Source organism: Eublepharis macularius, chromosome 4 (assembly GCF_028583425.1).
Source record: "Eublepharis macularius isolate TG4126 chromosome 4, MPM_Emac_v1.0, whole genome shotgun sequence".
Classification (NCBI taxonomy): Eukaryota; Metazoa; Chordata; class Lepidosauria; order Squamata; family Eublepharidae; genus Eublepharis; species Eublepharis macularius.
In genome coordinates this window covers 177,712,721-177,735,488 of record NC_072793.1, presented here as the reverse complement: position 1 = coordinate 177,735,488, position 22,768 = coordinate 177,712,721, and the positions used below count along the sequence as shown (strand labels likewise).

At 47.4% G+C, this 22,768-nt stretch overlaps 1 protein-coding gene across 1 annotated transcript; it reads left to right on the top strand.

Moving 5' to 3' along the window:
• Positions 1–4,860: 4,860 nt before the first annotated feature.
• On the top strand, positions 4,861–9,776 carry LOC129327941 (vomeronasal type-2 receptor 26-like). The gene is made up of 3 exons (XM_054976689.1): positions 4,861–4,938; positions 5,890–6,016; positions 8,878–9,776. Exons 1-3 carry the CDS (start codon positions 4,861–4,863, stop codon positions 9,774–9,776), a joined length of 1,104 nt encoding a protein of 367 aa, XP_054832664.1.
• Positions 9,777–22,768: the final 12,992 nt, after the last annotated feature.

Genomic DNA, 22,768 nt, shown 5'->3' with positions numbered 1-22,768 from the left:
TATTTATTCCGGATGATTCCATCTGAAACTCCTCAATGGGTTGGGATTGTTCATCTCCTGAAGCATTTTGGATGGAACTGGATTGGCCTCCTCACATCAGATGACGACAGTGGAGAAATGTTCCTTCAGAACGTGGTACCAAGGTTGTTCCAGGCTAATATTTGCATTGCTTTGAAAGAAATGATTCCAACAATGAGAAGAAGTTACATAGAAAATGCAAATTTTGCTGAAATCTTGGAGAGGATAGCTTGAAATATCTGGTTTAGCAAACTCAACGTCATTCTTGTCTATGGGAATGATGAGTCTATGCAAGGTTTACGAATAATTCTAGAAAATTATGAAATTCTTCAGCAGCTGCCAATAGAGCGAGTTTGGATCGCAACAGCTGAATGGGATGTCACATATATTTTACTTGGGCGTAAATTCACACCCAAATCCCTCAATGGCAGTTTGTCCTTTGCACTGCACACGAATAAGGTGCCAGGATTTCAGAACTTCCTTGAGACGCTGAATCCATACCAATCAGAGATTTATTTCATTCAGCCGTTTTGGTTGTACGTATTTCACTGTTCGCTACCACTGTATAACATTGATGCATCCCGAAACAAAAACTGCACAGGGGAGGAGAAGCTTGACAGCGTCCCTGGCACTGTGTTTGAAATGGGAATGTCTGGTCACAGCTATGGCATCTACAATGCTGTCCATGCTGTGGTACATGCACTCCATGCCATTTATTCATCAAGAACTCAGCAGAGAGTGATGGGGAAAGGAGATCTTCTCTATGCTCAGCCATGGCAGGTCAGTCACAGTTCTTCTTGTCACAGTTCATCCATTATGAGAGTTGCTATAGCAAAGTGGTTAAGAAGTTGTACTGTGAATCAGCCCTCTGCTGTTTTGAATCCCAGTGCAGGGGGCCTTGGGTAACCCACTCCTCTGAGCCACAATCCACAGCTGTATTGAGGGGGATAGTAATAACACTGACTTTGTTCACCAATCTAAGTGGGGCTAATCTGTCAGGAAAAGCATTATATAAGCCCAGTTGTTATTATATTATATATTAGCAACAAAGTCCGTTGTGGGGAAAAAATACAACAAGCTCTAGAAAGGGGAGGGTGGCTAGGAAGGCATCCCCTCCTCCTCCCTCACTGATCCTGGCCAGTGACAGAGGGGGGTGCGCACCTGCTTCATGAGTGATCTCGGCCACGTGAAGGGAGGTGGGCTTTGCTTCCTGCTCCATGCCTGATACGAGTTAGGTAAAGGGAGACAGGCATTGCGACCTGCTCTGTTCCTGATTCCAGCTGGGTGAAGGGGAAACGGGCATTGCCTCCTGCTCCACACCCGATCTTGGTCACACGAATGGGTGAGAGGCTTTGCTACCTGCTCCACACCTGATACAGGTTGGGTAAAGCGGAGTGGCATGGCCACCTGCTCAGCTCTTGATCGCAGATGGGTGAAGCAGAAACGGGCATTGCCTCCTGCTTCACACCTTTTTGCAGATGGGGGAAGGGGGGTGGGTATAGCTGCCTGCTCAGTGCCTTATTCCAGTAGGTTGAAGAGAGTAAGTATTGACACCTGCTCTGCTTCTTATCCCGGCAAGGGGTGGGCATCGCCACCTACTCCACTCCTAATACCAGACGGGTGAGGGGGGTGTAGATATTGCGACTTGCTCTGCTCCTGATTCTGTCAGGTTGAAGGGGGATGGGTATTGCTGCCTGCTTGGCACCTGATTCCTGCAGAGTGAAGATAGGGTGAGCATTGAAGTCTGCTCAGTGCCTTCTTCCCATAGATTTAAAGAGGCGGGCATTTCCACCTGCCCTGTTTCTTATCCTGGCTGGATGAAAGGGAGAAGGGCATTGCCTCCTGCTCTGTAAGTGGTTAAGAGGTTGTACTGTGAATCAGCCCTCTACTGTTTTGAATCCCAGTGCAGGGGGCCTCGGGTAACCCACTCCTCTGAGCCTCAACTCCCTAGCTGTATTGAGGGGATACTGATAATAGTGACTTTGTTTACCATTCTAAGTGGCACACTAATCTGTCGGGAAACGCATTCTACCAGCCCAGTTTTTATTATATTATATATTATGAACTGCTTTGTTTGCAAGAAGACAAATGTCATTTTATAGATTCAGACTCCGTAATCAAAAAGAGTCCAGTGGCACCTTTAAGACTAATCAATTTTATTGTAGCAAAAGCTTTTGAGAATCACAGTTCTCTGACGAAGAGAACTGTGATTCTTGAAAGCTTATGCTACAATAAAATTGGTTAGTCTTAAAGGTGCTACTGGACTCTTTTTGATTTTGGTACTACAGACTAACACGGCTAACTCCTCTGGATCTAAGAATCTGTAATAAAACTGTTCCGTGTGCATTGAAGAAGCAAAGGTGGGCACAATAATGTGTCAGAGAAAAGAACTGACTAACTGTTCCTCACACATGGTGTAAGTAGTCAGCCCAGGCCTCCACCATATTTGATATAAGCCTGTGTTATCAAAATCACAGGGCCCTGGATTAATGCAGGTTGATCTGCATCACAGGAAATTCCAAGCTGGCTGGGCAGAGCAATGCGGAAACCCACCTGTGAAATTGAGTTAAGAATAGTCTGGCGCATGATAATGCAGGGGGTGGTGGTGATTGATTGACTTTCCTCCCAGCAACGGGCACTGGAGGGTCAGGTCACGACCATTGCCAGGTCTGCCTTTTTTAATCTTTGACAGGCCAGGCAACTGGTGCCCTATCTTTCGCCCTGGGACCTGGCCACAGTAATCCGTGCAACGGTCACCTCCAGACTAGACTACGCAGGGCTGCTCTTGGGCCTGACCCAGAAGTTACAGCTCGTCCAGAATGAGTGGCATGCATCCTGACTGGAATGCCAATCCAAGCACACATTCATCCTGTGCTGTGCCAGCTGCACTGGCTCCCAGATCTGGTTCAAGTTGTTAACCTTGGTGTTTAAAGCCCTTCACGGACAGGGAACTGCACACTTGAGGGACCGCCTCTTCCAAGACATACCTTGCAGGGTGTTGCGCTCTGCAGACAAGCAATTTCTGGTGGTTCCTGGCCCAAAGGACATCCATCTGGCCTCAACCAGGGCCAGGGCTTTTTCTGCCCTGGCCCAGACCTGGTGGAATGCTCTCCCGCTGGAGAACCGGGCCCTGTGGGACCTGTTACAGTTTCACAGGACCTGTAAAACGGAGATGTTCCTCTGGGCATTTGGCTGAGTGCCAGCGGGTATCCTCCTTCTTTCATCTAAGACCACCACTTCTTCTGGGGCTGCCCTCGGCCATCTGCTATGCCCATATACGGACTCCCAATATTTGTTTAAATAGCCTGCTCCTGGACTATTTTAATGATTTTTAAAAAATTATTATTGGTTTTCTGTTTTTGTGACTTTAATGTACTTTTTAATATTGTTAGCCGCCCTGAGCCCATCTTTGGGGATGGTGGGGTATAAATCGAATAAAATAAATAAATAATAAATTAATGAATAGAGGGCCTCGCCAAGTCTCCCCCTGAGCACATTCCGATAGCCGCCTTCTGTGATTAGATACCCACCCTGCAATCGAGGACCAATTAATCAACACTAATAAGTTTTATTTGACTCTGGGAAAATGCATTTCACATCTAAATTCATCAACTCAGCCCTGGGAATATCCATTAACAAACTGCCCCTTTTTGAGGCAGCAGGAGAGAAAGAATGGAACTTTCTTCCTCCATGGACTCCCTCTCCTTGGATACATAATTATTACCCTGAAATCCCTCAACTCTATCCCACTTCCACCGCAGCTTTTCTTAGGAGCCTGTGTGCTTGTGCATTGCTTCTTGTGTGTGTGTATTTTCATCTGTTAATTAAAAAAATACTCCTTTTGCTTAAGATCACCAGCCTCGTCTACAACCTTGGGGAAGGGACCCCATAAAAATTATGAGAGTTATACGAGAGTTCCCCCTCTCATATAGCCTTTGTCCTTGCCGCTAATCTCCCCCCAGTAGCAAAGAGCCTTTCCCTCTCTTGGTCACAATGGAGGCATCTGCAGGGACTCAGAGCAGTAGTTAAGTGGGTGAAGTATTTGGCGGGAGGTATCTTGAATTTGCATTTACATAGATAGCATATATCTGTGATGGCTCATATCATGCATGAGAACACGAGAGTGCAATCCGAATGCTAAATTCATCACAGAGGCGTCAAGCTATCAATAGTAAGTGCTGGAATAATTCACTCAGCATCTGAGGTTTGGTAGACTGCAAAGCAGCTGGTAAAGTATGCCACAATAGAATAATAAAATCTTCCCTCTATTATGCGGCAAACACTCAGTAAGGTGATAAAAGGGAGAGAGAGCAAATTAAAACAACTCAAATGGCATGAGCAGCTACCCATGTTCCCACCAGCGCTGCCATCTTAAATCTGGCTCCTAATCTCATGTCAGATCTATGAGTTGGCTCCCTCTGAAAATTCAGTGCACCCTTAAGTATAATAGAATTTATATACAGTATTAAGTATAATAGTATTCATTTCTTTTCTCAAAAAATGCTTCATTTTTAAGTTTAGCACTTCGATCAAATTTCAAAAACCAGGTTAATTCATATTTAGTCATATTAATACAATTGTAAATCAATATCGCAGAACAAGTAGTTCCATGTTAACAAATTTCAGAAAGGTATATTCATTTATTTACCGCTACCTTTTTTAAATACGTGAACTCCTTCTTTACCAACCTAGCTTTGTTCATTTTTGAGAAAAGTTCGCTTTAACAATTCTGCTGGAGATGAAATCTTTTTTGATGAAGATGGGGACCTGGCTGCTGGCTATGATATTGTGAACTTGGTCACATTCTCGAATCAATCTTTTCAAAAAATCCAAGTTGGTTCGATGGAATCTAAGACAACTGCAGGTGAAGAGTTCACTATTAATCGAAGTTTGCTGATATGGAATCACAAATTTCAGCAGGTATGGATGATGTTTTTTCAACGTTATGATACTTCTTTAGGATAGAGGAGAAGCATTTAGTTACCTCCTATATCCTTGCAAATCAAAGCCATGGATATGTCCTTCGAAGCTGCAGCCAATTCCTCTGCTCTGCAGCCATCAAACAGCAGCCACCATTGTCAGACTGGGGCTGTTTCCACATGGCCCCCCACTGCTCGTAACAACCCGGAATGTCACGAAAGAAATGCAGAAGATCCCGTTTTCTCGCACGAGATTGGCACTTGACTTTTCAGAATGGCACCCTTTCCCATAATGTATAAAAAAGTAACATGGGATGGACACTGAATGGTTCTGGATCTATTGGAAGATTTCCATTTGCCAAATTTCATAGTGCAGCCATAATGGATCCAATGTATGCAAGAATCCAGAGACAATATTATTCTGCTTAGTTTTTGCCCTGGACTCTACAAACTAACCAGAAGAGATGGGGATGAGTTGAGAGAGATTTCACTGTACTTATACAGACGGAGAGTCACAGTTTCAATGTGAAAATTTTCTAGCAATGAAAAACTAGAACAAGTTGCACAACAACTTCTTCCCTGTTGTGCTAGTTTTCTTGCTTGCAGGCAATTTTTGTCTCAAAAGATTCCAAACCGGCATTTCCTCAGAACAGGAATTCTGATGCAAGAATAACAACATTTCTAGCTCATGAAGACGCACAATGAGGGATATCTGTTGAGGGAAGTAGAAATGTATGTGGAGGACATAACACTTGTCCCTCTGCTTACACAGCTCCTTTTCTTTCTCTTATCACTTTGCTAGATCTTTGTATCTACGTATGTACCTATACAAGTGGGGAGCATGTCATTTCTGGTGTGTTCTTAGGCAAAGGGGTTAGAATCAAGAATCATAGCTGGAAGGGAGAAGCAGCACATTTCCATCTCCCACCCCTTCCTTTTGCTTTTCTCTCAGAGTGTCCCACGCAGTACGTGTGTCGAGAGCTGCCCCACCGGGCACAGCAGGATTGTTCAAGAGGGGAAGCAATTTTGCTGCTACGATTGTGCTCACTGCCCGGAAGGGAAAATTGCACTCCAGATTGGTAAGTAAAAGGATATGAAGCTACAAGAGAAAAGCTCCAAATGTTTCAAATGTGCTGCTACTCCAGTTACTCAAGCTTTCTTGTACAATGGATTTGCCAGTCTCTACCTTCTGGAAAATGGACAGTCAGTGAGTCTCTTCCACCTGATGTAGAATTTCCCCTTTCCCCACCGATTGTATAATGTATCAACGATGTGACCAATAAGGACAGCATTCCTTAACATCGTTGAGCCCATGAGAACTCTTGGCATTTTGAGGACAGGTTGTGGGTACTGTGATAAAATGACTGCTGTGGCCAGCATGGCTTCCATGGGGACTCCTGCCAATTATAAAATGTTTGGAGTGTCCTCCTGCGATGGAGGCAGCCATTTCAGATCTATTGCTTCCTCCAGGCTCACGGGTGATGCCTCCTGGGCTCTTCTGAAGCACTAGGTATTGCTTAACTGTGGTAGAGGAAAGCTAAGAAGACCTCTTTGCTTCGGTGAAGAGATACATTGAGGAAGAAGAAAGTAAGCACCCACCATGTTATTCTCACACTTACCTTTTTCACATGAGTCACATTGTTGTAATCAAACCAAATCCTCAGAGACTCTATGCAGACTAGAGACCAAAATACACATAACGAGGGAATCTCTCCAGTCAGAATTCACATGTAAGACACAATGTCTCTTACTATATAATTCAGCAAGCATGTTCGAGATGACTCACCACTGCAGGCGCAGTCCTGGAAAGCCACTGGGCCTCAGAAGGGCCTGCAGGCCAGCCCCTCCCTCCCCAGCCCCGACTGGGCCAGGACCACATGGGGCATGCCTGACTTGCCTGCGCTTCACCTCCCAAGTCTTTCTCCCCAAGCTTCGATCTGCCGCAGGAGGGAGGGGGCATGAGGGGGGTACTGTGGCTTGCCTGCTGGACCAGAAGAGCCCAAGTCTACTTATCATGGCTTTGCGAGATGAGTTAACCGGACCTCTGGACCCCAGAGCCCAGGTCGATCTGCCATAGACTTGCAGGGCAAAGAGACCTGGTCTCTGTCTTCTCAGAGGCCAGGCCAATGGGAGGGAGGCAGGGGGAACACAGCTCCCCAGGCATGCTCCCTGATGGTGCAGCATGCTCCTGCGCACCCTAGTCCAGTGATTTCAGGCCAAAGCAGCCCAATTCGACCTGCTCTGGAGCACAGGAGCACTCCAGAGCCCTTTCTGCCTACCCTGGCAGCACTCTTAGTAGAAGCCCAAATCAGGGCTGAATTGGGTGGCAGTGGGGTGCAGTAGCACTCCAGGGCCCTTTCCTCTCCAGCATCACTCCTGGGCTCTGCAGCGGCCTAAATCAGGTCTGAAATTGGCCAGCAGAGGGAAGGGCCTGCTCACCTGCCAAGCCTCTGTAGCCCGACTGGGGTGAGGAGGTGATAGGACGGATCGGCCGACCTCCCAGCCCTTTCCTGCCATGATTGGCTGGCCCTATGGAGTAGGCAATGCCAGGCCCAGCCACCCTGCCCTGCCCTTACCCAGATCGGGACATTGCAGAGGGGGGCAATGCCAGGCCCGGCTGCCCTACCCTTCCATTTGACCAGATTGGAGTGTGGTGGAAGCAGCAATGCCTGCCCCGCCTGCCACACCCTTTCTAGAACCTATTGTATTTCCCTCCCACAATGGGCTTTGTTGCTAGTACTTGAGTATATGTTCTGTCAGAGTGATGGCAAGAAAAAGTGATATGTGCACAAAAGGATTGGAAACCATCCCAGGTCCATCCAAGGTGGATGCAGCCTAAGAGATCAGCTCCAAGGGAATGTGAAGCAGCATCGCAATAGCAATTCCCAATGGGGGTTTCATACTTCTGTTATACTAACTCACATTAACAAATATGCATGCAGTATTGACAAAGTATTCTCAACAGATATGAAACAAGGTTTCCTTGCATAAACTCACTTAGCAGGCTTGGTACAGGGAGGGGAATTTCCTTTCCAGACTTCACTCCCTTAACTACAGTTATAGATTCCTCTTATTCTCTCTTACAAGAGCCATTTTTTCCTGTTGTTTCTATCGGAAAAAGAAATTAATGCACCCTAATACATCTTTAGCCCGGGTAGTGGTTTTATGTTTTACTGGGGGCTCAGCATGCCGATGTGGAAGCTCCATCTGCTTGCCATATTTAACAGTAGTTTGAGTAGAGGAGAAGCGCTTCTTCCTCGTGCCAAGAGAGCTGCAGCAATAGCAGAATAAGCAACATCAAGAACCATCTTTTTTTGCTAGTGAGTTGTAATTCAGGACAGATTCATAACAAATGTCATCTCCTGAATTTCTCCCCATTGGAGACCTAAATAACATTATTCTCCACGTTCTCACCAGCACAACAGCCCTATGAGGTAGATCAGGCCGAGAGAGTGTGACTTACCCACAGTCAGTCAACAACCTTCCTTGGCAATATAAGAACCCAGATCTCATTGATCCTGTTCTGACAGTCTAACCACTGCATCAGACAGTATCTGATAGATCAAGGAAACCATCATAACCAGCAGGGGCTGGGGTTTCTAAGGATCGGGAGGGACAGGATGCTCCCAACCCCATTTTTTCCTGCCTCTGCAATTCCTGTGAGCATCCTGAAGCCCTTGGCCATTTTTGAAGTTTCTCTTGAGGGAACTGCTACAGCCAATCTGAACTTCTCTTGCAAGAGTAATGGGTGACATCTAGGCCTAACCCTGTTCAGGATCCCTCCATTTCCTTCCTTCATGGCAATTGTGGATTCCAGGAAGTAACTGAGCAAAAAGGAATTAAGAGAATTTCTCTTAACAGCCGTTCTCAGCAGCGTCTTTTGACTGGCACAATATAAAACAGTACATTCATAAATGATAGTAACAATTACGAATTTCAGATGCAGACCAATGTGAGAAATGCCCAGAAGATGAATATCCAAACCAGAAGAGGGATCAGTGCATTCCCAAACTCACAACCTACTTATCCTACGAGGACCCCATGGGAGCAGGCTTGGCTTCTGTTGCTGTTTTATGTTTTGTGGCCACAGTTATAGTGATGGGGATCTTTGCCACACACTGGAATACACCGATCGTCAAAGCCAACAATCAAAGCATCACTTGTGTCCTGCTCTCCTCTCTGCTGCTCGGCTTTCTGTGTTCCTTCCTATTCATCGGCCATCCTGGGACGGTGACCTGCCTTCTCCGGCAAACCCTGTTTGGCATCATCTTCTCCATTGCCGTGTCTTGTATATTGGCCAAAACCATCACTGTGGTGGTTGCCTTCATGGCCACCAAGCCAGGGAACAGGATGAGGAAGTGGGTGGGGAAGAGACTGGCCATGTCCGTCATAATTCCTTGTTGTTTCATTCAAACTGGCATCTGTGCATTGTGGTTGGCATCTTCACCCCCCTTCCCAGAGTTTGACACACACTCCCAAGTGGGTCATATTATCATTCAATGCAATGAAGGCTCGGACATCATGTTCTACATAGTGCTGGGCTACATGGGTCTTCTGGCCACCATCAGTTTCACGGTGGCCTTCCTAGCACGGACATTGCCTGATTCTTTCAATGAAGCCAAGCTGATCACCTTCAGCATGCTGGTCTTCTGCAGTGTTTGGATCTCCTTTGTCCCCACCTATCTGAGCACCAAAGGGAAAGACATGGTGGCCGTGGAGATCTTCTCCATCTTGGCCTCTAGTGGAGGCTTATTAGCTTGTATCTTCTTCCCCAAATGCTACATTATTATATTCCGATGTCAACTGAACACCAGAGAGCAGCTAGGAAGGAAAAAATAACTAGCACATAATTCTTTAAATGTTTTTTTAAAATATCGAATTGATTTCTTCTCTTTCATCTCTCTCCATATTAATAATGAGGGGAAGGCTGTATTGATCTAGGATCCTTTAACAACATGGAGTCTGATCACTGCAGACCAAACATTGACAGGAAGAGAAATCTCACCCGTCTTGAATAATGAACATACCTTCAGCTGTCATGCCCTCTTCCGCAAGCCTTTTGGCTGCCTATTCTTTGGGCATACTGGGAGATGTTATGGGAATGAGGCTGTTGTCCCTGGGAGGGAAGGTAAACCACATATGAGGGGAATTAAGTCCACATCTCTGCACCCACCTCTAATGAGTGCAGCGCCACCATTGAATTGTCCCTGCGGATGGTCAAGGAAGGAAAGACGAGGAAGAAGGACAACTGAGAAACCAGGCTCCTCTCTTTGGGTTCTGCCTACCTTGAAGATGCTGAATGTCTGTTGCTTGGAGCTTCCAAAGGGCATCCTGTTTCCTTTCTTCCCCTTCTCCATGTCCTCAGGAATCTGAGAATTCATCCATCCTTCCCAAGATTTCCAGATTCTCATATAGATAGGAATGAAACAGATTCTGCTGGTGAAGGAACTTAGCAGTAACATAGGAGCTTAAGAGGGTGGTGTGGAAGCTAATAATACTTTCATATTTAGAAGCTTTGAGAATGGCTAGCATGCACTATGCTGGTTCTAATCTTCTGGCAAGGTCTCCCAGATATATTCATGTTGCATAGTGCTTGATGGTTTATCTCTCCACTACCCAGTGTGTCCGATAATGCGGGCTGGTTGAGAAAGATTCTACAAATTCCCTCCTGATTTGTTTACTTACTGCATATGTATAGCAAGTGGCTTGCTTTAACTACACACTATATAATCCATATTATTAGCTGCAGCTATATACACCTTCTTGGTATTTTATCCACCCCATTGTGGTTGGCCATTTCCGCCATTGATTTTTCTATCAGGCATTTGATTTCAGCCTTTTTGCTGTTGTGCTGTTTCATGCATAGTGCCTTCCAATAAACCATTTAATTCATATCCGCAACAGTTCCGAGACCGTCTTTCTGCTCGCAACCACGTACCCACCACGGGGATGCAGTCCTGCAATCACAAAGACCTCCTGCTTCAAGAGACCCCATTGCCAACCCAATGAGATAAACATTTATAAACAGTAGCATAAAACCAATCTTACAATCTCATTAAGTGCCTTTGCTCAAATTTCAGAATTATGAAAAGTACAGTAAAAAGAACATAACAAGATTACATTTTCTTTTTTCTCTTCTTTTCCTTGTCATTTTTGGTCTGCCTTTCTCACTGAGACTCGAGGTGGATTATACAGTGTGAGCGTGGTATAGTCAGTATCAAGGACAATTACTTAAACAAAGCTGTAGGGTAAATAATCACAAGTTTACAGAGACATAACCTTAGCAAGAATCCAATACAGAGTCGAAGAAATGCTGAAACAGAATGTAAGCAATTCTACGATTGACATACGGGCATATATTCAAAGCAACATAGTGGTGAAGTCTATGGGTGAAATCTGGTACCTAACGCATTAGCCGGCCAGTCCCACACACAATGTTCTACATTGCACTGGGCTACATGGGTCTTCTAGGCATCATCAGTTTCATGGTGGCCTTTCTAGCCCGGACGTTGCCAGATTCTTTCAATGAAATCAAGCTGATCACCTTCAGCATGCTGGTCTTCTGCAGTGTTTGGATCTCCTTTGTCCCCACCTATCTGAGCACCAAAGGGAAAGACATGGTGGCCATGGAGAACTTCTCCATCTTGGCCTCTAGTGGAGGCTTATTGGCTTGTATCTTCTTCCCCAAATGCTACATTATTATGTTCAGATCTCAACTGAATACCAGAGAGCAGCTAGGAAGGGAAAAAAATAACTGGTTCATTTGTTCAGATTGGTTTAGTCAATTCCTTCACATTCTGGAATGGATTCCTATCACTGCAGAGCAAACACTAACAGCAAGAGAAATCTTACCAATCTTCAATAACAAATATACATTCTAGTATCATACCCTTCCCTCCCCCAGCATTTTGGCTGGCATGTTTTGGGGCGGGGGGGAGGGGAGACGGGAAGATGTTATGTGTCTAGGGATGTTACCCCTGGGTGGGCAAGTAATGAGTGTGGTGCCACCATTGTAGTCCAGCCCCCTGCATAATGCAGGAAATTCACAACTACCCCCCTCCTCCGACTACCCAGCAACCCTTCCTCCATGCTCAGAATATGGCAAAGTACCTCTCACCAAACTGGCCTGTGGTAAATTGCTACCTATCCCCAAGGTGGCAATCGGCATTACCCTGGGCATGTAAGAATGACACGAGAACCAAGCACTGCTGCAACTTCTTCTCCCCTCGCCCTCACAAGCTGTATTGCCGCTGCAGACAGTAGAAGGATGACTGGGAAACCAGCCTCCTCTCTCTGCCTTCCTTGGAGATACTTTCTTGCTGTCTCTTGAGGCTTGCAAAGGGCTATCCTATGCCTTGACCCCACCTCTTCCTAGAGCTCAGGAGTCTGAGAGTCCCACAAGCCCTTCCAAGATGACTGGATTCTTGAATAGAGCTTTTGCTCCTTATGGAACTTAGCTGTATAGTAGGAGCTTAAGAGGGTGGTAGGGAGGCGAATAACATTTTCATATTTAGAAGGTTTAAGAATGGCTGGCATTCTCAAGCACTACGCTGGTTCTGATCTCCTGGCAAGGTTTTCCAGATATCTTCATATTTCATAGTGTTTGATGGTTTATCTCTCCACTGCCCAGTGTTTCTCCTACTGAGGGCTGGTTGAGAAAGAATTCTGAAAATTCCCACATAATTTACTTTTTTACTGTATATCTATTCCATGTTACTTGCTATATACATAAAATATATGTAATCCATATTATTAGCTGTAGATAATGATTTATTGCCATATATTTATGTATTATGCACTTGAGTCCTTTGGCTATTGTGCTTTTTATGCATTTTGCCTTCCAATAAAGCATTGAATTCATTTCAGCAACCATTTTGAGAGTGTGTCTTTTTACTGGCAGTCACACACTTACCACTGGGATGAAATCCTGCAATCACATATACCTTCTTTCTTCTTAAAGAGACCCCATTGCCGACCCAAAAGTTTAAAAACAGTAGCATCAAAGCAACCTTTCAATCTCATTAAGCTACCATTGCTCAGATTTCGGAATGATCAAAAGTATAGTGAAAAGAATTTGACAGAACTCCATCTGCAGAGAAGGGAGATTTCTAAATGGAGATATATCAGAAACCATTTATTGCCAAGGCTTTTGGAAAATGAAAAGTGGAGAATGAGGAATAGATAATGCAACCAAGACAATTGTTGTGAATATTCTAATAAAAACATCCTCAAAACAATTCTCTGAGACCGGCTAGGCCAAGACTGGCAGGCCCACAGTCATGAATGGGGCTTTACAGCACAGTGAGAAGAGCCATTAAGGGGCATCCAGTGGACCCAGAGGTGCCCATTTCGTCTCTCGAAATTCCTGGGGATTTGGAGGTGGAGCTTGAGAAGGGGAGGTTCGTGGAGGAAAGGGGTCTCAGTGGGTTATAATGAAATATAGGCTATTGTTACAAAGCAGCCATTTTCTTTAGGGGAAGTGATCTAGAAATGCTCGCAGGCTCAACAAGGTTGGAAGCCCTGGCCTACAACCTCTCTTGTGTTAAAAACTCTAACTAAAGCAGCAGAAGACTCATAATATGGGTATGAGGCAATCCCCTTTCTTTAGTAAGCTATTGTTGTGCTATAATCTATGTTATTGCATACTAACCACTGCACATGTACATCGGAAATGGGAATCCAAAATAATCTAATACAAACAGTTCAACTACTCATTACTAGAGATGGGCACGGACCGCATAACGGACCTAATTTCGTCACAAACTTACCCAGTTCATGCTTCGCGAACACGCGGGCTGTAGGCTTGTGTTTTTCTCATGAAAGCGCCGAACATTGGGGCTTTCTGTCCGTGTGTCCGTTGGCCCGTCATGCCAGGATTCCCGCTCAAACAATTTCCTCGGCAGCGGTGTGGAGCCACCTTCCCCGTTTGGAACACACCAATCTTAGCCCAGGAAACCTTGATTGGCAGCTCTGTCAGCCAATCAAGAGATTGTCAGAGATCACAGCCTTTCTGCATAAAAGACAAAGCGCGCGAAGAGCCGCTCCATTTTGCTGGTGCGGGGACGCGAGTTAGCTTAGCAACTGCTTGCTGTGGGGAAGGGTTTTGTTTTTTTGTGAGAGTGCGGCGTGTGTCTTGGGGCTTGGGGTTTCTGCTGCAAGAGAGCTTTCTCTTTTCTCCATTCCTGTCTAATTTTTTTCTCCTCGTTTCTATTCTAGAGCACTTTTTAAAAAATCCTTTTACTGCACAATTGGGTTACTCTGATTTCTTTCTGCGTTTTGAGTCCTTGGGTTCTTCTCGGACTTAATCCCCCCTCCCCCCCAAATCTCTTCCTTTTTTCAGGGTTGCCGGTGGGTTCTATTGTGCTGTGACGCCACCCCACTCACAGACCCACAGTGGGTGCAAGGCAGCTTTGGGTGTTGTCTGCTTGAGTTCTTGCCTTCATTCCCCCACTTTTTTTTTGGCTGCTGATGAGATGCAAGGGGAGGAAGACTGCTATTAGGCTCTGTGAAACACGTACTCTCTGATGACAGGCAGCACGTTTTGGAGGGCTCTCTCTGCTTCACTTCTTTCAAAGCCTTTTTAGTGGGTGACTTGGGGGGACATTTCCAGCCTGGCTTTTGAGGTGCAGGGGGAGACTGCTACTGGCCTCTGTGAAACACCTACTCTCTGGTGACCGGCAGCTCGCTTTGGGGGGGCTCTCTGCTTCACTCCTTTCAAAGCCTCTCACTCCCTAAATAGTGGGTGACTTGGGGGGATATTTCCAGCTCACTTTGGGGGGGGCTCTCTGCTTCACTCCTTTCAAAGCCTCTCACTCCCTAAATAGTGGGTGACTTGGGGGGATATTTCCAGCTCACTTTGGGGGGGGCTCTCTGCTTCACTCCTTTCAAAGCCTCTCACTCCCTAAATAGTGGGTGACTTGGGGGGATATTTCCAGCTCGCTTTGGGGGGGGGCTCTCTGCTTCACTCCTTTCAAAGCCTTTCACTCCCTAAATAGTGGGTGACTTGGGGGGATATTTCCAGCCTGGCTTTTGAGGTGCAGAGGGAGACTGCTACTGGCCTCTGTGAAACACCTACTCTCTGGTGAATGGCAGCTCGCTTTGGGGGGACTCTCTGCTTCACTCCATTCATAGAATCATAGAATCATAGAGTTGGAAGGGGCCATACAGACCATCTAGTCCAACCCCCTGCCCAGTGCAGGATCAGCCTAAAGCATCTCTGACAAGTATTCATCCAGCCTCTTCTTGAAAACTGCCAGTGAGGGGGAGCTCACCACCTCCCTAGGCAGCTGATTCCACTTTTGAACTACTCTGACGGTGAAAAAGGTTTTCCTAATATCCAGTCGGTACCTTTGTGCATGTAGTTTTAGCCCATTGCTTCGCGTCCTACCCTCTGCTGCCAACTGGAACAGCTCCCTGCCCTTCTCCAAATGACAGCCTTTCAAATATTTAAAGAGAGCAATCATGTCCCTCCTCAACCTCCTCTTCTCCAAACTAAACATTCCCAAGGCCCTCAGCCTTTCCTCGTAGGGCTCAGTCTCCAGACCCCTGATCATCCTCATCGCTCTCCTCTGCACCCTCTCGATTTTGTCCACATCCTTTTTGAAGTGAGGCCTCCAGAACTGCACACAGTACTCCAGGTGTGGCCTGACCAAGGCAGTGTAGAGAGGGGCTATGACCTCCTGCGATTTCGATGCTATGGCCCCTTTCATGCAACCCAGGATTGAATTAGCCTTTTTTGCCACCGCATCACACTGACTGCTCATATTCAGTTTACAGTCCACTCTTACCCCAAGATCCCTTTCACATATACTACTGCCCAGAAGTGTATCCCCCATCCAGTATTTGTGCTTCTCATTTTTGTGGCCCAGATGTAATACTGTGCACTTGTCTTTGTTGAATTGCATCCTATTCACAGCTGCCCACTTCTCCAGAGTATTCAGGTCTTGTTGAATTTTAATTCTATCTTCTTGGGGTTTTGCTACCCCTCCCAATTTGGTGTCAGCAGCAAATTTAATGAGCAGCCCTTCTACTCCTTCATCCAGATCATTGATAAAAATATTGAAAAGTACTGGGCCCAAAACCGAGCCCTGCGGCACCCCACTGGACACCTCCCTCCAATCTGATGAAACGCCGTTGACCACCACTCTTTGAGTGTGGTCCTCCAACCAGTTCCCTATCCACCGAACTGTCCTATAGTCTACTCCACAGTCTTCCAGTTTGCCCATCAGAATGTCAAGGGCGGACCTTATCAAAAGCTTTACTGAAATCCAGATAAATCACGTCAACAGAGTTCCCCCGATCCAGTAAGCTGGTCACTCGATCAAAGAAGGAAACCAGGTTGGTCTGGCAGGATCTGTTAGGAACAAAACCATGCTGACTTCCCCGGATCACTGAGCGGTCCTTCAGATGCTTACAGATTGATCCCTTTAAAATCTGTTCTAATATCTTCCCAGCAACAGAAGTCAGACTGACCAGCCTGTAGTTTCCCGGGTCATCCTTCCTCCCTTTCTTAAAGATTGGGATAACATTAGCTCTTCTCCAATCTTGTGGCACATCCCCAGTCCTCCAGGAGGCCTTGAAGATGATGGACAGGGGTTCTGCAAGTTCTCTGGAAAGTTCTTTCAGCACTCTTGGGTGCACCCCATCCAGCCCAGGGGATTTGTATTCATCCAGTGCAGCCAGATGCCTCTCCACTACCTCTCTGTCAATGTCAATTAGCCACTCAGGTGTCCTGCCACATTTTCTACTATCTCTAGATGTGCCTGAGTTCTTCAGGGAGAAAACAGAGGCAAAAAAGTCATTAAGCCTGTCTGCTTTTTCTCTGTCCTGCATCAGAGTTTCTCCATCTACTCCCAACAGTGGTCCAATTGCCTCTTTTACCTTGCGTTTGCTTCTCACATATCTGTAGAAGTTTTTCTTGTTGTAGCGAGCCCTCCTGGCCAGACCCAGCTCGTACTGAGCTTTGGCCTCTCTGATGGCTGATCTGCAGTACATAGTAACCCTCATATACTCCTCTTTAGAGGTCTGTCCTTCTCTCCATTTCCTGAACATTTCCTTTTTCTCCCTTAGCTTATTCTGGAGCTCTCTGTGCATCCACATCGGTTTCTTGGAGCCCTTACCATGTTTCCGTCTTGCTGGGATAGTGAAGGCTTGAGCTTGCAAAAGCTCGTGTTTGAGAATGCCCACCCTTCACTCGCTCCTTTTCCTTCCAGCACACTCCCCCACGGAATGACTCTCATCAAGCCTCTGAGTTCATCGAAGTTGGCCCTACGAAAATCTAACCTACGAGTCTGGCTACGAACTTCCTTGGCTCCCCACAGCAACTGGAATTCAAGAAGGACATGGTCACTTCCCCCTAAGGTCCCCATCACCTTCATCTCATCTACCAATTCTTCCCTGTTGGTTAATATCAAGTCTAGTATGGCCGAACCCCTTGTAGCTTCCTCCACCTTTTGAAAAAGGAAGTTATCAGCCAGGCAGGTCAGGAAATTGCGTGATTCATGACGCTTTGCTGAGCCTGTCTCCCAGCACACATCGGGGAAGTTGAAGTCACCCATAATTACAAGGTTCTGATGTCTGGATACTCTGCCAATCTGTTCAAAGAGGGCAGCATCCGTTTCTTCTCGCTGGTCAGGTGGTCTGTAGCAGACTCCAACAATAATACCCTTTGTCCTTCCTCCCCTTATTTCTACCCATATACTTTCCACCGGGCTGTCCACCCCATTCTCCATAACTTCTTGACAATCAAGCCCTCTCCTCACATACAACGCCACTCCACCTCCTCTTCTACTCTTCCGTTTTTTCTTGAACAACTCGTACCCATCCACTAGCACATTCCAGTCATGGGAATCATCCCACCAAGTCTCAGTAATTCCTACTATGTCATAGCCCTCTGTTTGCAATAGAAGCTCAAGCTCTTCTTTCTTATTGCCCATACTTTGGGCATTGGTATATAAACACTTGTAGCCTTGTACCTTTGTTTGACCTTTCCTATCCAGGTGGGTCCCCACTGTGTCCACTTCATCATTGAAGTCGCCATGTCGATCGTCCCCTGCCCCTTGCGGCATCAGTTTAAAGCTCTCCTGATGAAGTTCTCCAGGTTCGTTCCAAACGTTTTCTTCCCTGCCCTTGAGAGGTGAAGCCCATCATGTGCTAGAAGGCCTTCTCTAAGAAAACCTATCCCATGGTCCCAGAACCCAAAGCGCTCCTGCCGGCACCACCATCTCAGCCAGCGATTCACCTCAAGTATGGTCCGCTTCCGGCGTGCTCATCTTCCTGTGACTGGAAGGATAGAAGAGAATACCACCTGAGCCCCCAATGTCTTCAACTGCCTTCCAAGGGCTTCGTAATCCTCTTTAATTCTTGCAACAGTATTCGAAGCCGTGTCGTTCGTTCCCACATGAATCAGCACAAACGGGTACTTATCAGCAGGCTTGATGAGTTTTGGCAGCCGGTCGGTAATATCCTGAATTCTGGCTCCTGGCAAGCAACACATCTCTTGGAATAGGGGATCCAGCCCAGAGACACGGCGTTCCATACCCCTGAGCAAGGAGTCCCCGACGACTACCACCTTCCGTTTTTTTCCACTTCCATGAGGCCCCATGTCTTCTGCACTCCCTCTTCCAGATCTTTGCGGTTCTCCTTCCACTGTCACCTCTGTCACCATCCCTAGCACTTCAAAGCGATTCTTGAGCTCAAGTGGACCAGAGCATCTTCTTCGTTGACGCCTTCGGGTTTGTACTGTAGATTTGAGAGGAGGCTCAGAAGGGAGATCGGCTCTTTCCCCTCCTCCTTGACTTTCCTCTTCTTGGCTGTGCGGAGCCCCCAGGCTGTCGTCGATAAAATTGTCTCCCTCCTTGATCTCCTGAAGGGTGGTGATCCTTTCCTCCAGGCTCTGAACCTTTTCTTCCAAAACTCTGACCAGCTTACACTTCTGGCAAGTGAACTCTGTCTTCTCCTCTGGGAGGAAAACAAACATGGCACACTCCATGCAGGTGACTGCGAAGGGGGCGTCAGTACACATGATTGCCTTCCAAATGTACCTAGAGTACTAGCAGAACCAGTATACAAGCAGAGTTTCAGGTCCCCCAGGCAGATCCCCAGGCTAAGAGCCCCAAGGCAAGAGCCCTTTAGCTCTCGCCCTCTGGCGAGGAGGAGCCTTTTGTTTCAAAAGGTGCCTTCCTGCCTAGCCCAGCAGGGCCCCAGGACACTAGGGGGCGGGGCTTGTAACCACGAGCAACAGCAACCAGCTGCAAACAACAGCACTTCACTCAGCCCCCAACAGCCTCACAACAGCAATTCACTCATCCCCCAACAGCCTCAAACAGAACTTAACCAGAACCACTCTCTAGCAAGCTACCCAGAACCACTCACCCTCAGCTTCTCACACAGTAGCTAGGAAAGACAAAAGGCAGAAAGACAAGAAACCCTTACCTTCTAGCTTCAGCTCTCCACCATGTGCTCTTGCCTCAGCTCAGGTGCTTCTGCTCTGCCTCTGGAGAGGAGGAGCCTTTTGTTTCAAAAGGTGCTTTCCTGCCTAGCCCAGCAGGGCCCCATTCAAAGCCTTTCACTCCCTAAATAGTGGATGACTTGGGGGGATATTTCCAGCCTGGCTTTTGAGGTGCAGGGGGAGACTGCTACTGGCCTCTGTGAAACACCTACTCTCTGGTGAACGGCAGCTCGCTTTGGGGGGGCTCTCTGCTTCACTCCTTTCAAAGCCTTTCACTCCCTAAATAGTGGGTGACTTGGGGGGATATTTCCAGCTCACTTTGGGGGGGCTCGCTGCTTCACTCCTTTCAAAGCCTTTCACTCCCTAAATAGTGGGTGACTTGGGGGGATATTTCCAGCTCACTTTGGGGGGGCTCTCTGCTCCACTCCTTTCAAAGCCTTTCACTCCCTAAATAGTGGGTGATTTGGGGGGATATTTCCAGCCCGGCTTTTGAGGTGCAGGGGGAGGACTGCTACTGGCCTCTGTGAAACACCCACCCTAGGACCACTGGCAGCAGGTTTGGGGTGGCTCTCTCTGCTTCACTTCTTTCAAAGCCTTTTTAGTGGGTGACTTGGGGGGACATTTCCAGCCTGGCTTTTGAGGTGCAGGGGGAGACTGCTACTGGCCTCTGTGAAACACCTACTCTCTGGTGACCGGCAGCTCGATTTGGGGGGGCTCTCTGCTTCACTCCTTTCAAAGCCTTTCTCTCCCTAAATAGTGGATGACTTGGGGGGATATTTCCAGCTCGCTTTGGGGGGGCTCTCTGCTTCACTCCTTTCAAAGCCTTTCACTCCCTAAATAGTGGATGACTTGGGGGGATATTTCCAGCTCGCTTTGGGGGGGCTCTCTGCTTCACTCCTTTCAAAGCCTTTCACTCCCTAAATAGTGGGTGACTTGGGGGGATATTTCCAGCTCACTTTGGGGGGCTCTCTGCTTCACTCCTTTCAAAGCCTTTCACTCCCTAAATAGTGGATGACTTGGGGGGATATTTCCAGCTCACTTTGGGGGGGCTCTCTGCTTCACTCCTTTCAAAGCCTTTCACTCCCTAAATAGTGGGTGACTTGGGGGGATATTTCCAGCTCACTTTGGGGGGGCTCTCTGCTTCACTCCTTTAAAAGCCTTTTCACTCCCTAAATAGTGGGTGACTTGGGGGGATATTTCCAGCCTGGCCTTTGAGGTGCAGGGGGAGGACTGCTACTGGCCTCTGTGAAACACCTACTCTCTGGTGAACGGCAGCTCGCTTTGGGGGGGCTCTCTGCTTCATTCAAAGCCTTTCACTCCCTAAATAGTGGGTGACTTGGGGGGATATTTCCAGCCCGGCTTTTGAGGTGCAGGGGGAGACTGCTACTGGCCTCTGTGAAACACCTACTCTCTGGTGAATGGCAGCTCGCTTTGGGGGGGCTCTCTGCTTCACTCCTTTCAAAGCCTTTCACTCCCTAAATAGTGGGTGACTTGGGGGGATATTTCCAGCCCGGCTTTTGAGGTGCAGGGGGAGGACTGCTACTGGCCTCTGTGAAACACCCACCCTAGGACCACTAGAAGCACATTTGGGGGGGCTCTCTCCGTCTCACTCCTTTCAAAGCCTTTCACACTCCCTAAATAGTGGGTGACTTGGGGGGGGCAATTCCAGCTTGGCTTATGAGGTGCAGGGGGAAGATTGCTGTTTGCCTCTGTGAAACATCCACCCTAGGACCACTGGCAGCACATTTTGGGGGGCTCTCTGTCTGCTTCACTTCTTTCAAAGCTGTTTTTACACCCTAAATAGTGGGTGACTTGGGGGGGGGGCATTTCCAGCCACGTCCTGTCCCTGTTATCCTCCTCCTGACGACACGTCCTGTCCCTGGCGTCCTCCTCCTGATGACACGTCCTGTCCTTGGTATCCTTCTGATGACACATCCTGTCCCAGGTATCCTCCTGATGACAAGCCCTGTCCCTGGCATCCTCCTCCTGATGACAAGTTCTATCCCTGGTATCCTCCTCCTAACGACAAGCCCTGTCCCTGATATCCTCCTCCTGACGACAAGCCCTGTCCCTGGTTTCCTCCTCCTGACGACACGCCCTGTCCCTGTTATCCTCCTCGTGATGACAAGCCCTGTCCCTGGCACCTTCTAAGTACCTCCTCTTATTCTTTATAAACTCTACTACTTCCATTAGAATTTGTATACTTACAAAACAGTCTAAGGCACGTGGTGAGCTTCCTTGATTGACTGCATCATGATTGGTGAAGTGGGTTTCATCGGCAACCGACCGTCCTGCTCCTGCGAGCGCAAGGGCCCCTCTGAGGGTCAATCCCCAAAAGTCCGGTGACAAGGAGGACAGTGGCCCAGGTCAGCTTGCTTGATAGCAAGCAAGCTGACATACCACATCACTGAGGTGGGACTCGTCCCCTGCCCAAAAAGGCTCCCTCTGAACAGGGTAGCATGAGCTTCCTTCCCTCAAGGTGTGGGAGACATCTTTTCCCTCCCTCCCATGCCTTCCATTCCAGCAAGCGGCCTTTGAATTGCTGCATGATCTCCTGTTGCGGAGTTGGCTTTCACTCAAGTCCATCCATTCATTGCCCATCATGGAGAGTTGGTCTGCCCGCCCCTGGGGAGGGTGTCTTTTGTTGATGCAGCCCTATCAACAGGTGGGTTTTGTGTGTAGGTGGGTTTTGTGGGCAGCCACCTCTGCTGGACAGGAGCACAAGTCTTTCTCCTTCCCCCAAGGGCAGGTAAGGGTCAGTGAGAATAGGGGAGGGGAAGTTGTTGTTTGTCTCTTTGGAAAAGTGATAATCGAGGAGCCTTACATGAGAACGTTTGGTGGGGAAAGTCGACTGAAGTGAAAATGTGTGGGGAAAACAAGGCCTTTTCTGACCCGAACCGGTTCGCGAACCGGTTCGCGAACCGGGCCTGGTCCGTTAAAAGTTTGTGGACTGTGGTCCGTGGAAGCCCACAAACCCCGAACCGGCGGTCCGTAGGGAAATGCCGGTCCGTGCCCATCTCTACTCATTACATTTTTATTTGTTTTTTTAAAATATTGTTTTTAATTGTTAACTAACTACCCCCTTTTTTGAAGTATGAACCTAGTACCATGTGGGGGTAAACCTATTAATACTGCTATTCAGTGTGACATCACCATGTTCTAGCCTATGACATCACTGGGCCCATCCATCATATCATCAGACTTGACTCAATAAATCTCTGGTGTCAGGTTGTGGAGTGATGGAGTCTTGCCAAATCTATTTTGCCACTCAGGGTCAGTCAAAGCTTTCTCGAAACTCACTCAGCACCACCCACCTCATACGGTGAATGTTGTGGGGATAATAATAACATACTTTGTAAACTGCTCTGAGTGGGAGTTGATG